The 15,487-nt window shown below is 35.5% G+C and overlaps 2 protein-coding genes across 7 annotated transcripts in view; one reads left to right on the top strand and one right to left on the bottom strand.

The window, feature by feature from the left end:
- The window catches only part of GPATCH2 (G-patch domain containing 2), a 168,803-nt gene extending 165,717 nt beyond the window's left edge, over positions 1-3,086 (bottom strand). For both annotated transcript variants that reach the window (XM_067729738.1, XM_067729739.1), the window contains exon 1: positions 2,913-3,086. In XM_067729738.1, coding sequence (XP_067585839.1) covers positions 2,913-2,968 — 56 coding nt within the window. In that variant the 5' untranslated portion in view covers positions 2,969-3,086. The remainder of the gene's footprint in view (positions 1-2,912) is intronic.
- An 86-nt stretch (positions 3,087-3,172) lies between these two features.
- The window catches only part of SPATA17 (spermatogenesis associated 17), a 205,036-nt gene continuing 192,721 nt past the window's right edge, over positions 3,173-15,487 (top strand). For 4 of the 5 annotated variants that reach the window (XM_067729735.1, XM_067729736.1, XM_067729733.1 and 1 more), the window contains exon 1: positions 3,176-3,454. In XM_067729735.1, the coding sequence (XP_067585836.1) occupies positions 3,387-3,454 (68 nt within the window). In that variant the 5' untranslated portion in view covers positions 3,176-3,386. Of the gene's footprint in view, positions 3,455-15,487 lie in introns of all 5 variants that reach the window. The other variant, XM_067729737.1, reaches the window with a different exon arrangement.

The following is a 15,487-nucleotide window of genomic DNA, read 5'->3' as shown; positions in this document are numbered from 1 at the left end:
ACCTAAGGAAAATCAAAATAGCAAATAGAAATGAAATGATAGAAGAAAAGGTCCAGAATCAATAGTTTATTTGTAATGGGCTTTCTTTTAAAGCAAAGCCACATAAAGTGAAATAAATAGATACTATAGCTCAGTAGATCAATAATGATTCAATAGTTTCATTATCAAGAACTAATTTAAAAAATCTGTTCAGTTCAACCTTCAAAATCTTTTCCCCCCCAAAAAAACCCTCAGAAATTGACTTTAAATATAAAGCACTAATAAAGTAAAAAGTAATAAAGTGTGTCAAAATTCTAAATGTGATTTGTCCATTAAATGACTCAAATTTTAAAAGGCAGGTTAACATTTTAAGTACCAAAATGGATACTTTTTGGACCCTACTTTCAAAATTGTATGTGAGTGAGGTGGCAGGAAGAGAAGATAGACATTCCCAGCTATAAAGATTTTATAAAAATATAATATGAACTATATTATATAATAACTAGTTATATAATAACTAGTTAACTAAATAACTAAAGTTAACTAAATAACTAAAGTTATATAATAACTTGCACAAAAAACATATATTTCCTGACACACAAAAAACATAGAATTTTTATTATTTAATTGTATAAAACTTTTCTTCCTTAGGCTTTTAAATTATAAAATAATATATCAGTTCTACCTTTTAACAAACTATTAAGAAAGAAAGGAATCATCTACATTTACCCATGTGGTGCCTGAAAATTGAAAAACCAGCCTGGACATTGGAGAAAAAGTTGAACTCAAGATGGGAGTTAGATACATCAGGAATTCTAGCCTGGTTAACGAATCTGGGCATATACTTTCCGGTTTATATACTCCTTGTGATATGGAATCTCATTCGGACACATAGGCAGTATGCTAGGAGAGTTAAGAATTTTTTTTTTTAGATATACTGTAATCATACTGCAAATATGATACTTGGGTGTATATTTAAACTACATTTGCTCCTGTCTCACCACCTCTAAAATGCAAAAAATAATAGCACCTACCTCAAAAAACTTACAAGAGATGATACATGCACTTAAAACCCGGCACCAAATAACTGCTTAGTAGTAGCATCCCTAGTGGCACTGATATTTCGTCACTGGCATAAAACACACAGGCATAGTATCTCTATATTATAAAGAGGTAACTAACCATGAATTGGGTGGAAGGTGGAAGGGTGAGAAAGGAGTTGAAAGAGTCATACTTTTAAATTAAATAGTCACTTATCACACAAATCAGTATCACTATAACAAGAGCAGACCTACAGTCTACAGAGCACATTTTGTCTTCCCCCCCTCTTAAGGAGATGCTTAATGGTGAAACATTAAGAAAGGTACCCTGGAGAGGGAACCCTGAGGTGATGGAAATGTCCCATATCTTGTTTTGTGTTGTGGTTACACAGTGTATACAACTGTCAAAACTAAAAATACTAAACACTTAAGAACTATGTGTTTTATTTTATGCTAATTGCTTCACCATTTAAAAAAAAAAGGCTCATTTAAAAAAAAAGTGCTATTTTTCTCACAGGATAATGTGAGCATTTAAAAGGAGCATAACCAAGATAATGGCTATAGTTCCCTGTGCTATACAGTATATCCTTGTTGCTAATCTATTTTATACATAGTTGTTTGTATGTCTTCAGCCCATGCCCCTAATTTGCCCCTCCGCATTATCTTGTAATAACTTTCAATGGAGTATAATCTGTAAAAATACTGAATCACAATGCTGGACACCTGAAACTAATACAATATTGTACATCAACTATATTTCAACTAAGACAATTTTTTAAAAAGGAGCATAAACAAGTCTATATTCATTATAAAATGAACTACAGAATGATATGATCTCATTCAAAACAGTTTAGGCAAGATATTCTTTTAACTTTTCAGTGATAGGTGATGCAAAAGAAATTCTTCAGATCACAGGCTACTAGAATCCCCCATATTCTCATTTGCTGCAGATCTAGGAATGGACAGACATATTACAGCTGCATTTCACCTGTTGTTCAACACTTTATGTTTGAGGCCAGTCAGTGGAAATTTTGCTTCTTTCACTGTTAGTCTTAGGCAGACTTGGAGGAAAAGGGTTTGGGAGAAAAACAAGACCGGAATTATAGAGCTTTCAACTAGAAATCCAAAACCCAGCTTCTAGCTCTAGGACTAAAGGATGCATCGCAACACTGGACAAGTCACTTAACTATTCTGTGCCTCTGATCATCTCCTAGCATAGGGCTGTCATAAAGGTAAAGTGTGTGTATTTGTGAAAGCACCCTGACAAGTCAAAGCAGTTTATTATTCTAAAGTGGCGTTGGTGCTATGATACTGTAGTCGAACTCCAAATTTAATCCTGACATTTACATGTTCTCAAGGGACACCCCATGCACATCTCATCTGAACTAGAATGGAACGTTCAAGGGGCAGAAACTGGTAGGTTACTCCTACTCCAAAAACCCGGGGTAGGAGGGCGAAGTCTCCTCCACTACTGAACTTCCAGGAGTCTAGATTTCTGGGATTTGATCTTCCAAAACACCTGGGATAATCTAGTAAATTTAAAAAGGCAAATGAGGAAATAAGGCCTATATTAAGATACATTCTTCTGTACCCTCGTCTTGTCAACAATCGATGAGGAAATGAATTGCTCCTGGAGTACAGAAAGGTTCACGCCTAAATTATCGTGGCGTGGTAGACAAGCCATCAGCAAGCATTAACTGTATTCCTTCGCAAATCTTTAGCACACACCTCAACGCCTTCCTCAAATTGCGTCCATCCCAGGCAGAGTGAGAGCAAGGCCTAAAGGTCTTCAGATCATCCATTACAACTCCCTCCCCCTTCCATTCCAGGTCCAGCGGCCTCCGGCCATCACACCCTTTCCAGATCTCCCATCCCCTGGGCCGCCAGCCTCACCAGCTGTTCCCGGCGGCTGGAGCTCCGATCGGTTGGCGCCCGGCGGCCCCGAACATTAACGACACCCAGGAGCCTGGCCTCGAGCCTCAGGCCCGAGAACAGACTCCAACTGCCACAGCACCAGCGGCTTCCCAGGAGCAGTTCAGCATTTTGAGCTGAGCTTCCGGAAGCCGACTGGAGGCGGAAACCGGATGCCGGGAGCAACCATTAGTTCTCCTCCCCGCCCCCACCCCAGCTTCCTTCTCCGAGAGTCTCCTCCTTTTGCTCGCAGAAGATATAGAAGCCAATAATTTGAAATTTTTCATAAGAAAAATTTCTTAATTTTTCTTTCTAGTCTTCCGGAAACTGAAACAGTGTGAGGGAGAAAATGTAAAGTCAACGAAAAGTTGAACCCCCGGGACCAGCGGAATGGTTTAGCCCGGTTGCCTAGGAGACCCAGAGTAACTCCAGTGGTGCAGCTGGCGCGCTGAGGCTATGGCCACGTTAGCCCGGTTGCAAGCTCGGTCGACGACTGTAGCACATCAGTACTACTACAGGAACAGGTAGGGCATCAACTGGGGGAGCGCGAAAAGGCCTGGCTTCATCCCCAGCCCGTTATTCCTCAACAGGAGCTTCCTATGAGCAAATTCCCTAACTCGCTGAGTACCACCCACTTCTCTTCGTCATTTGTGGGCTGCAAACAGAATCGCAAATTTAAAAGTAGTGTTAGCATACAGGGGGATTATAGATACAGGAAGCCATGGTTATCAGCTGGAGATGATTTTTAAAATTCCAGTATAATTAAAATTGTAAAATGAAGTGTTTTCCTTTGACATAATCACTCAGCAATGTGATGAAACCTGTGTCCTCCTTGTGGAAGGATTAATGGCCTGACTGGGGTCGCCCAGGTTCCTTAGCTGGGTGAGCTCAGAGTATCCCCCATCTACCTGGGGATTTGAACCTCCTTTATGTCACAAATATCATTGAACTCAACTGTTCTGTGACTCAATTGTCTTCCCGAAGTGACAGTATCTAAACTATTCTTTTTTTTTTTTTTTTGGTGGTACGCGGGCCTCTCACTGTTGTGTCCTCTCCCGTTGCGGAGCACAGGCTCTGGACGCGCAGGCTCAGCGGCCATGGCTCACGGGCCTAGCCGCTCCGCGGCATGTGGGATCTTCCCGGACCGGGGCACGAACCCGTGTCCCCTGCCTCGGCAGGCGGACTCTCAACCACTGCGCCACCAGGGAAGCCCTGTAAACTATTCTGACAGGATAATCAGTACCAATATGTTAATTAATAGAAGAGGGCTAAGGAAGACACTAGCGGCCTTATCCATCTCTCTACACCTAATCTTCTCACTAGTGGTTCATTTGAACACTGGCCTTCTGGAAGCAGTGCCTCAGGAGATTTTCCAACTTAAGAAAAAATCCAAAAAAAGTAAATCAGACCATAGTAGAAGATAGTGACATGCTAGACCAATGGAAAACATGCCAAGAAGACAGAACCTTGCTGAGCTGTTCTTATTCTAACAGTTTTCTCACCTACTACATTCTTAGAGCACCGTGTACCTTTTACAGTGCTGAGCTGTTCTTATTCTAACAGTTTTCTCACCTACTACATTCTTAGAGCACCGTGTACCTTTTACAGTGCTGAGCTGTTCTTATTCTAACAGTTTTCTCACCTACTACATTCTCAGAGCACCGTGTACCTTTTACAGCACTTGATCACAATTTAATTTTACATTCTGTTGTGAGATAATATATGAGATATATAAGTATCATCCCTCTTAGCTGCACAATAATTACTTGTCTAATAATTCCATAAATGAATCTTTCAATCAATCATTGGTCCTGGTTTACATAAATGTATGAAAAATAGCTAAAGACAGAAATTATGTATTATCTATAATTATAGATAAATTATGTGGAAGGTCCTGTATTTATGACTTAGATATCTAAAAGAAATAAATTCCATCCCTCTGATGTTCACAGCCTAGTATGGAATATGGGCATTTAAAAGATAATTACAACAGAGCAAGCATGAACAGGAAGGGAAATGACTAACATTTCTTGAGCACTGATTATATGCTGGGCATTGCATTAGGAACTTTTCCATACAGTGTTCATTTGATTTTCACAACTTTACAAGTGAATGTATTAATCTATATTTTTAGAGCTTGAGAACAGTGTTCTAGAAAAGCTTGGTGAAGTGTCATGCAACTGCAAACAGACATAATTTTTTTCTAAAGATTTCAGTGTTAATCTTTGTCTCCATCTCCTGACTTTTGACAATGGGCACATTTTCCCAAAGCTGGAGGTGGTTTGGAGAAAAAACTAGGGCCATACAAAGGCCATGATGAGAATAGGCTGGCATTCCTTCCATTTCATTTATTATTAATATTTTCAGTATGAAGGGAAGTCTCTAAAGATCACGAAGGAATCAAAACTTCCAAGTTTGCCTAGTTTTAAAAAAAAGGGTATTGATTAGCATAGGAGCAAAAACCATATAAAATGTTAGTATATGAAAAATTAAACGGGCAATTTCCTTAAGAAATTGTTGTCATTTCTCATCTGTTATTGACTAGATTAGTTCTTTTGCAAACTTCAGTGTACATGAGAATCACCTGAGGGTCTTGGTAAAATGCAGATTCTGATTCAGTGGGTCTCAGTTATGGCCAGCAAATCTGCATTTCTCACAAGAGTTCCTGTCAGGCCCCATTTTGCATAAAAAGGGAGATTTTGTAAGAAAAAAAAATGGTGTATGGGCCTATCGTTTAATTTGTAAACGTCCGTACAAGTTATATATTTATTCCTTCTTTACATGAGGCAAAGAAAATAAGGTTCGGATGGATTGATAATTTGTATGACGTCATACAGCTACTAAGTCGCAAAACCAAAAAACCCAACTCTAAGGCTTATGCTCTTCACTACCATACTAGACAAGATTTTCTTCCCACTACACTGGTTTTGATGAATTAACTGACAGGAAGCACCAAGATCCAGAAATCCAAATGGCATGAGCATACTGTTTCAACTCCATTAGCATGTAGGCACCAGAGTTGGAAGAAACAATTTTAATTCTTCTTGGTTTGTTTTATTGTCTTCTATGTTGGTAACAAGACAGTGGCAAAAATGTTTCTACCTAACAGCTGGCACCAGATTGCCTCTGAAGTTGAAACATGACTTTGCTGGGAAAAATATACTATGACTAAGTGCTTAGATTAGCACCTGAATCCTCCAGGGCCTGGGTATCCACCCAGGAAGAGAGAAGCTTCTCTGCCTAACATAGGGGAAAGATTTGGAATTCCAAGAAGTAAAAAGCAAGTATGGTGGTAGCTGATGTGATAAGAAAGCTAGGGGCATAGGTAGAGTTGTGCATTACCAAACCTGTCCAAGCCCTTTGGGAAGTTGCCCCCACAAGAAATGTTTGGTGGGCACTCATGTTTGGTGGTCTACTCATCAAAGAGACTGAATATTGTGTCTAGGATGTTACAGGGTGGCACAAAGATAATACACAGTTGTTATTTGACTAAGTATTGGCCTTTTTTTTAACTTTCACTATTACTTCCTAGTTTCATTTCTGTTCTTCTGAATTACTGAGATTTCTTTTTGACTTATTGGTCATTTATACTATCCTATTTGTGGAAAGGAGAATTTGGTATATGTTCATTAATCATATTGTTCATTTTCCCCATATCCTTATATAAATTTCATCTAGTTGATCTGTCAAATGCTAATAGGAATGAGTTCAAAATGTCCCTCTTCCACTTAATTCCACTGAGTTTCCACTGTATGGTATCCTTTTATGTCATGTTATTTAGCTTATATATGTGTACTGGTGTGTGTCTCTTCATTATTGGCTATATATTGGTCTTTTTTGAATGTGCAAAATGTTTCACCTTTGAATACTACTAGCAGTTTTTAAAATTATTTTTATTATTTCTTTAAACAGATTTAATGCAGCAACATACAACTTGTAATATTAATATTGATCCTCTTTTATCTGATCTGAGTTAATCATATCGTTTTTGTATATTTCTCTTCACAAACAGCACATTTTAGGGTTTTAAATAATTAGAACCCAGGAAATTTGTGATGGGTTAAGTTCGTTTCTTTTTTGTTAATTTAATTTTTTATTTTATATTGGAGTATAGTTGATTTACAAAGTTGTGTAGTTTCAGGTGTACAGCAAAGTGATTCATTTCTACATATACATATTGATACATAGACATTTTACATGTTCACCCTGTGTTAAGCTACTTTTTAATTCTTGTCCCTCTCTGTCATGACTTCTCATGTAGAAGCTGTGTTTTATTTTTTTTTTTAGATTTTAATATTATTCAGAAGAGAACTTATTTCTAACATTTCTTATGAGAACTTAATGCACTCTACTTAGATTCTCAATACCATATTTATGAATTAAATATTCACTGATTAATTAAATATGAATGGAGCACCTATTATGTGCTAAGGACTGTTCTAGGTATTGAGGATACAGCAGTGAACAAAAGAGTCATAAGAGAGACAGAACATTAATATACTTACATATAATATTTTGTCTTGAGGTGATTGTAACCAAAAAGAATAAAGCAAGGTAGGGTGAGCAAAGCGTGAACAAACATCCTGTTTTAAATAGAGTGGTCTGAGGATGCTCCTCTGATCAGGTAATATTTAAACAGAGACCTAATAAAAGTGGATGAGTAGGCCTACTAGATAGGGATCTCAGGGATGAGCCTTCAGGAGCTGTAACATCAAGTGCTATGGCCCTGTTGTCAGAAGCCTGCATGATCATTTGGAGCTTTTAAGCCATAGTAAAGACATTGGATTCTACTCTGATTAAGATAGGAAGTCATAGGGGATTTTCAATAGAGGAGTGACTTGATCTGACTTCTGTCTTTAAAAATAAATAATGAAGAAAACTCCGAACTTATTTTGAAATTGGTAGAGCATTTTGATTTTGTTTTCTTTTTTCTGCTTTCCTCCTCCAATTCCATCGTTTATTAGTTTAACTCTTTGTGGCCTATTTTGCTTGTTAAGAAAATTTAAATCAAATTTGGCTTTATGAGAAAAATAAATAAGATATGAAATCATTTTAAACCATATATAGTTTTCTAAAGGTATATAAGTAGAAATTAACCTAATATATGTCAAAATCTCTTCTAATTAACTTAGCTGAAGGGTATGTGTAGGGGAATATTGAGAAAGCGGTTGCTCAGGAAGAGGGCTAGAAGTTCTACAGAGACACTGTAGAGACTAAGTGGCTAACTCAAATTTCCAGATCCGTTACCCTCTGAAACGGGGCATGGGGAGTGCGTGAGGATAGAGAGAAGGGAGTAGAAAGAGAAATAAATGCAATTGAATATCTGGTATATGCTGAGAACTCTGTTAAGTGCTTTCACAAATATTATTTTATTTTGACTTTCACAGTAATCATATGAAGTGATTTTTATTATTCCTACTTTACAACGGAGGAAAATGAGATCTTAAAAGTGTAAGTTACTTGTTCAAAAAGATCAAAGATCTAATGAAGTTTGATTCATCTCAGTCCAAACCTTATGCTTGGAGTATGGGGCCTTTAAATCAAGTCCCTGCAAGGAATTAGGTACATCAAATACATAAGGTCTAACTAACCTGCCTTTCTAAGGTCAAGTTGAGGAAAGGGAAACACCTGGTATGGCAAGTACTCTCCAGTACAAGACCAGCGATTTACCTGGACTTCATTACCTTGTGTCAACCTAAAGTATAATGTTCCTTAAGTTGGCCTGATTCTGGAATCCATTATTCCCATAAACATAATCAATTTGTTTCTAACTCCAACATAGTCAAAGGTTCCTGACTGTATTCTTAGTTTAATTAGTTGGTTTGATGTCCTTGACTTTGGACAATCATCTTGGTCCTAGTAGCCTAAAGATTGTAAATAGCACTTAGTCGGATAGACACGAGTCTCTTCCTCTGATTCTAATTAGTTGCTGATTTTTCTGTTCAGTGGGACTCAATTCTGACCAGTAAAATTTATCAAGGCTTCTGCCAAGCATACAAGGATGATTTATGCCAGAGTGCAGGAACAGTTGAAAGCCTAATTCTGTGTTACTTTAGGCTTAAACTTAAGCTCTTAAATTTATACTCTTACCTTAGTTAAACACTTTAAATATCAGCTTTCTCATCTGTAAATGAGGCAGTAATGCCTATTGAGATGTCAACTAAGAAAATTAAATGATTTTTTGTCACATTAGTTAGCACCCAGTAAAATCATAATATTGAAATCACAACAGGAGGGCAAAGAATAAAATGCATATGATCAACTCATTGGATATAAGAAAGGCAATTGATAAATTTATTTATTTATGAGTATTTTTCTTTTCTTTATAAAAGTTTTAAAAATTTTGATATATTATGTACATTTAATGAAGTACATAAACTATAAGTGTACAGCTTAATAATTTTTATGTATGTGTATACCCGTGTAACCATCATTCAGATAAAATTCTCAAGTTAAAAAAATCTTTATAAATGAGAAATAAAGGGAAATGTGCTTATAATAAAGAATATGTTTCTAAAACCAATAGCCAACATCATGTGTATTGATGAAATACAATATCGATAGTTCCATTTAATTCAAAAACAAGAGAAAAATACACATTAATTCTACTATTTGGAATCTTTTTCTGGAAATTGTAGCCAATACTGTAATAAAAGAAATATTTATTAGTAAATATTAGAAGGGAAGAAGTAAAGGTTGGTTACAGATCATGAAATTATAAAGCTGAGAAAATGCAAGATAATCTACTTAAAAACTCTTAGAAATAAAATGAATTTGATAAAGTGTCTGATTACAAGGTAAATTTAGAAAAATCAGTAGCTCTTCTTGGTACCAGCAATAACTAGATGAGGAATTAGATCAGAAGACATACTAAGCATTTATGTGTACTTCTCCTTTGATTCCATTCAAAATAGAGTTAAGTGTAAAAAAATTTTTAAAGACTAAATGTACAAAATTTTAAGAACAAAAAAGCATGCAATTAGTAGACCAGTAATTTTGAAGAATTTCTAGAAAACAAAAATTCAGTAGGAAGAAGGAGAGATGGGAGTCTAAGCCAGCAGCTCTTATTCTTTTCTCCCTTGCACATCTGTGTTTAGACAACTCAGTTTTCAAAATAAAGGAAACACAGCTATAAGGACCAAGAACCCCACTGCTTAGAAAGAAGCCTGCATCTGGTAGAGTCCACAGATGATGCAGATACTAATAGGCCCTCTGGTATGTCTCCAAAATCGGCTACCAAAAGCTTGAAGAATCACTTCTGAGAATGAATAGCTTCTTTTCTTTGACCATGGAAGCTCTGGAATCCTCCTGACCTGGAACTGGTCTAACGAATACCTATGCCTCAGGCACCGAAAGAGAGATCTCAGTTCCCCAACATGTTCACTGCTGGCTCACTGAACAGAGAACGTTTTTACAGTAACTTTTACTGCCTGTCAGTACGCTACTGCCCTAGTGACCTGAGCAGCAGTTCTGCCTAGATATCAAGCAATTGAATATCTATCAACATAAATAGGCAGAGAAAATTCATAAGCCATACGAGGGAACTTTAGTTTGGAGGAAGGAGATTAAGCTAAGAAGCCAGAATAGGTGGCTACTGTGGAGTTAGAACTAATGGAGGACACAGATGTAAACTTTAGTAAAAATATAATGAGAACTTTTACAGAAATAAAATTAGAGAGAAAAAAATTACTGGAACCAATTAAAATTCTTTTCAGCTTAAAAATGTAAGAAATCAATTAAAAAATAGGATAGTCATAACTGAAATATAAATGTTTCAGGAAAGCAATGTGGTAGACATATCTATGGGACTTAGTATATGAATAATAGTCACTGCAGAATATGGAGTAGGAATGGGAAGGAGATAGATTAATAATAAAGAAATACTAGAAGAAAATGTTCCTAAACTGAAGAATGAGTATGGCTTTGAATTGAAAGGACTGTCTGAGTCCTACACAGGATTTTCTTTTGGAAGACATACTTCTTGGATATTATCTATCCAAGGATACAGAAAAATTTTTACAAGCTTCTAATATAGATAGAAAAGAGAAAAATGATTTGCTAAGGAAAGAGTCCAGCATTGGATGGCTCATATGCAACACAGAGACCTAGAAAAGGACAATAATTATCGATTATTCAAGGTAACAACTAAAAATCCTAAACCTAGCAAAGATCTTATTCATTCTTTTGATGAGACATTTTTAGACATGTAAAGACTCAGAGTTACATTATCCATGTACCCAACCTGAGGAAATGTTCTCTAGAAAGTACTCTGTGTAATCAAATTAAAATTAAATCGTAACAGGGATTTGAGGATAGGGGAAGAACAAAAGAAGTAACAGAAACAATGATGAGCAATTATACTTGTATGTAGTATTTATGGTTAAATTTAGATAAGCATTGTGATGCTGAGATTTATGAGATACCCCTTATTCTACGCAGTTAAAAGAATCCAGTTGGCACTTTCAGTATTCTTCCTAGACATCTTTGTGCAGGTTCAAAAAGTCATTAGTACCTTTTCAATCAACAAGCAGTTACAGGCAACAGTCCTGCTAATTGTATCACTAATACATAATGCAGGTATTTCTTTATCTAGCTTCTAATCTGTTACCTCTCCACTCTTCTAGCCTAAATTGTCTCTTTAGTGGCCTTAAGAACTCCTCCACTGGCTCCCCCATCACCTACTCCCAAAGCCAATACATATATTTTAGGTTTATGGTAATGTCTACCATACTATCTTTCAGTTTTCTGTGCAGTCAAATTAGTCAATCTATTTCTCTGGCTTTGGGGAATTCTAGCCTATTTTTGAAGAGTCTTTTCCAGCCCATGATTATGAGAAAATTATCTGTATTTACTGATAATATTAAAGTTTTATTACATTTTTCCTTCACTCTTTATGCAGTTATATATCTATGCATGTATTGTGTGAGATAATAACTTAATTTTTTTCTGTAGACATACAGTTGTCTCAACACCATTTATTGAACTATCCACACTTTCCTTAGTAATTTTAAATTTTGCATGATAAATAAATAAAAGGGGTTAAAATTGCACAGGAAGAACTACAATTGTCTTTTTTTTTTTTTATTGAAGTAGAGTTGGTTTGCAATGTTGTGCCAATCTGCTGTACAGCAAAGTGACTCAGTTACACACATATAGACATTCTTTTTTTAATATTCTTTTCTATTTTGTTTTATCACAGGATATTGAACTTAGTTCCCTGTGCTGTGCATTAGGACCTTGTTGTTTATCCATTCTAAATGTAATAGTTTCCATCTACCAATCCCAAACTCCCAGTCCGTTCCTCCCCCTCCCCCCTCCCCCTTGGTAACCATAAGTCTGTTCTCTGTGTCTATGAGTCTGTTTCTGTTTTGTAGTTATGTTCATTTGTGTCATATTTTAGATTCCACATGTAAGTGTTATTATATGGTATTTGTTTTTCTCTTTCTGACTTACTTCACCTAGTATGATAATCTCTAGGTCCATCCATGTTGCTGCAAATGGCATTATTTCATTCTTTTTTATGGCTAAGTAGTATTCCATTGTATATACGTACCACATCTTCTTTATCCATTCATCTGTTGATGAACATTTAGGTTGTTTCCATTTTTTGGCTATTGTGAACAGTGCAGCTATGAACATAGGGGTGCATGTATCTTTATGAATTATAGTTTTGTCCGGGTATATTCCCAGAAGTGGGATTTCTGGATCATATGGTAATTCTATGTTTAGTTTTCTGAGGAACCTCCATAAAATTGTCTTTATTCACTGAAGACACAATTTCATGCATATATAACTCTAAACCACCTACAAACAAAATGATTTAGAAATAAAAAGTGAATTTAGCAAGATTGCAGGATACAATACACAAAAATCAATTTTTTTAATATAATAGCAGTGGGCTATTATAATTTGAAACTACAAAAATAATATAATTTACAATAGCATCAAAATGCATATGACTGTATCTACTTACCCTATAGAAATATGTACACAATTTGTGCACAGAGTATTTTATATATAGGGTTATGTATAAAGGCATTCATTAAAGCATTATTTCTAATAGGAAGAACACAGAAGAGACTTATATGTATTTGTAACTAATCTGGCTAAATGAATAAAGGCATATTCACATGATGGAATATTAAGTAGCAGTTTAAAAGAGTGAAAAATTTTATACATAATAACAAAAATCTCTGAGACAAAGTAAAAAAAAGAGGTCATAGAAAGCATGTAATACATTTAGCATGAAATTTTTATGTATAAATACATAGAGACACAAAAATATGGATCTGGAATCATATAACAAGCTGTTAATAATGATTAGATTTTGAAAATTGGAGGATAAGGTAGGTTGAAATGGAATCAATTTTTTTCTCTATTTTTCTATATGGTTTAAATTTTTAGATTAAGCTTTGGATGTTCATGTATTATTTGTGAAATAAACAGTAAATAAATAGGTAAAAATTTGTTCTAAGACAAAAAATTTGTTTTTATTTTTTTTTTATTTTAATTTTAATTCTTTTGGCTGCACCACCCAGCTTGTGGGATCTTAGTTCCCTGACCAGGGATTGAACCCAGGCCCTCAACAGTGAAAGCACTGAGTCTTAACCACTGGACTGCCAGGGAATTCCCCCAAATTTTGTTTTGAAAAAGTAAAATTAAATATATAAAATAAGTGTCCATGAAGATGTAACTGGTACAAAACTTGCCCTCCCACCATGAAAAATTAGAAGACTGAACAAAATATATGAAAACTTATTTCTAGACATTGATGCAACAGACAGTGCAGGATTAGGATCTCTAAAAGAAAGGAAACAAATTACATTATCCAGACAATTACCCCTCTTTATTCCTGGAGGTAATTTCTGAACAAAATCCAAATTCTCAACAGCATAACCTTCATAGTATCCAGCATCTATTCCTAAATTATTAGTAGGACAAAAATGTAGCTAACTAAGACCTATAACAAGGAGGAGAAAAATCACTTAATAGAAACAGACCAGAAATACAAAGATAATTAAATTAGCAGACAAGGAGTTTTAAATAGTGACTCAGAATTTAAAGACTTAAAGGAAAATATGAGCATAACGAGAAGTTAAATGGAACATAAAGAAGCAGCAAATGAAACTTTCAGAGATTAAAAAAACACAGCAGGGCTTCCCTGGTGGTGCAGTGGTTGAGAGTCTGCCTGCCAATGCAGGGTACACGGGTTCGTGCCCCGGTCCGGGAAGATCCCACATGCCGCGGAGCGGCTGGGCCCGTGAGCCATGGCCGCTGAGCCTGCGCGTCCGGAGTCTGTGCTTTGCAACGGGAGAGGCCACAACAGTGAGAGGCCCGCGTAACTCAAAAAAACAAAACAAAACAAAAAAACCACAGCATCTGAAAGAAATAATTCACTAGATGGACTAAACATCAGACTAAAGTATTTCAAATAAAAGATCAATTAATTTGAAGACATACCAAATATATATTATTGGGTAGCGTGTTCTATAAATATCAATTATATCAAGTTGGTTGATAAATATTCACATTTTCTATATTGTTATGGATTTCCTGTACAGTTGTCCTATCAATTATTCGGGGAGACATGTTGCAATTCCCAACTATAATAGTGGACTTGTCTATTTCTCCTTTTAGTTTTGTCAGGTTTTGCTTCATGTATTTTGTAGCTTTATTATTAGGTGCATATGCCTTTAAAATGATCATATCTGCTTAACAGATACGATAAATTAACATTTTTATCATTGTAAGATGGTTTTCTTTGTGCATGATAATTTCCCTTACTCTTAAGTCTACTTTAAATAATATATTTTAAGCTATGAAAAGTGTTTGAAGAATTTAAAACAATATTGAGATGCCATTCTTTCTTGTGTGTGTGTGTGTGTGTGTGTGTGTGTGTGTGTATACAATCTCAAATTTACATAAAAGTTGCAATACAGTACAGAGAGACTTCTTTCAAAAACCACATGGGGATGGGTTGCAGTCTGATGCCTTGCAAATTCTTTTTCCATATAAGAACATTTTCTACGTAACCACAATTCAACAATCAAAATCAAGAAATTAATATTTGTACATTTCCACCATCTAATCTTCAGACTCCAACCTTTGCCAATTGTCCCAATAATGTTATTTATAGCAAAAAATGTTGTTTGTTTTGTCTCTTTAGTTATTTTTAATATAGAGCATTTTCTCAAATTTTCTTCAATTTTCATGACCTTGACCCCTTTGAAGAACACAGATCAGTTATTTTGTGGAATTTCCCTCAGTTTAAGTTTGTCTGATTTTTCCTCTATTAGATTCAAGGTATGTATCTATGGCAGAAATATCACAGAAGTAATGCTCTGATCTTTTCAATACATCTACCAGGTACTGCATTATTTTGATTTGTCCAATTACTGGTGGGGTTAATTTGGATAATGTCATTAAGGTTATGTCTGCTAGGCTTCTTCAGTATGATGTTCTTTTTTCCTTTGTAACTAACAGGTGTTTTTTAAAAGCAAGTAGTTTGAAGTTGTCCCTCTTCTAATTTTCAATTTATTTAAATATTTTCTTATTTA

Source organism: Pseudorca crassidens, chromosome 2 (assembly GCF_039906515.1).
Source record: "Pseudorca crassidens isolate mPseCra1 chromosome 2, mPseCra1.hap1, whole genome shotgun sequence".
NCBI classification, from domain to species: domain Eukaryota; kingdom Metazoa; phylum Chordata; class Mammalia; order Artiodactyla; family Delphinidae; genus Pseudorca; species Pseudorca crassidens.
Note: the sequence above shows the minus strand (reverse complement) of the source record. Positions and strands in the feature narration are given on the sequence as shown.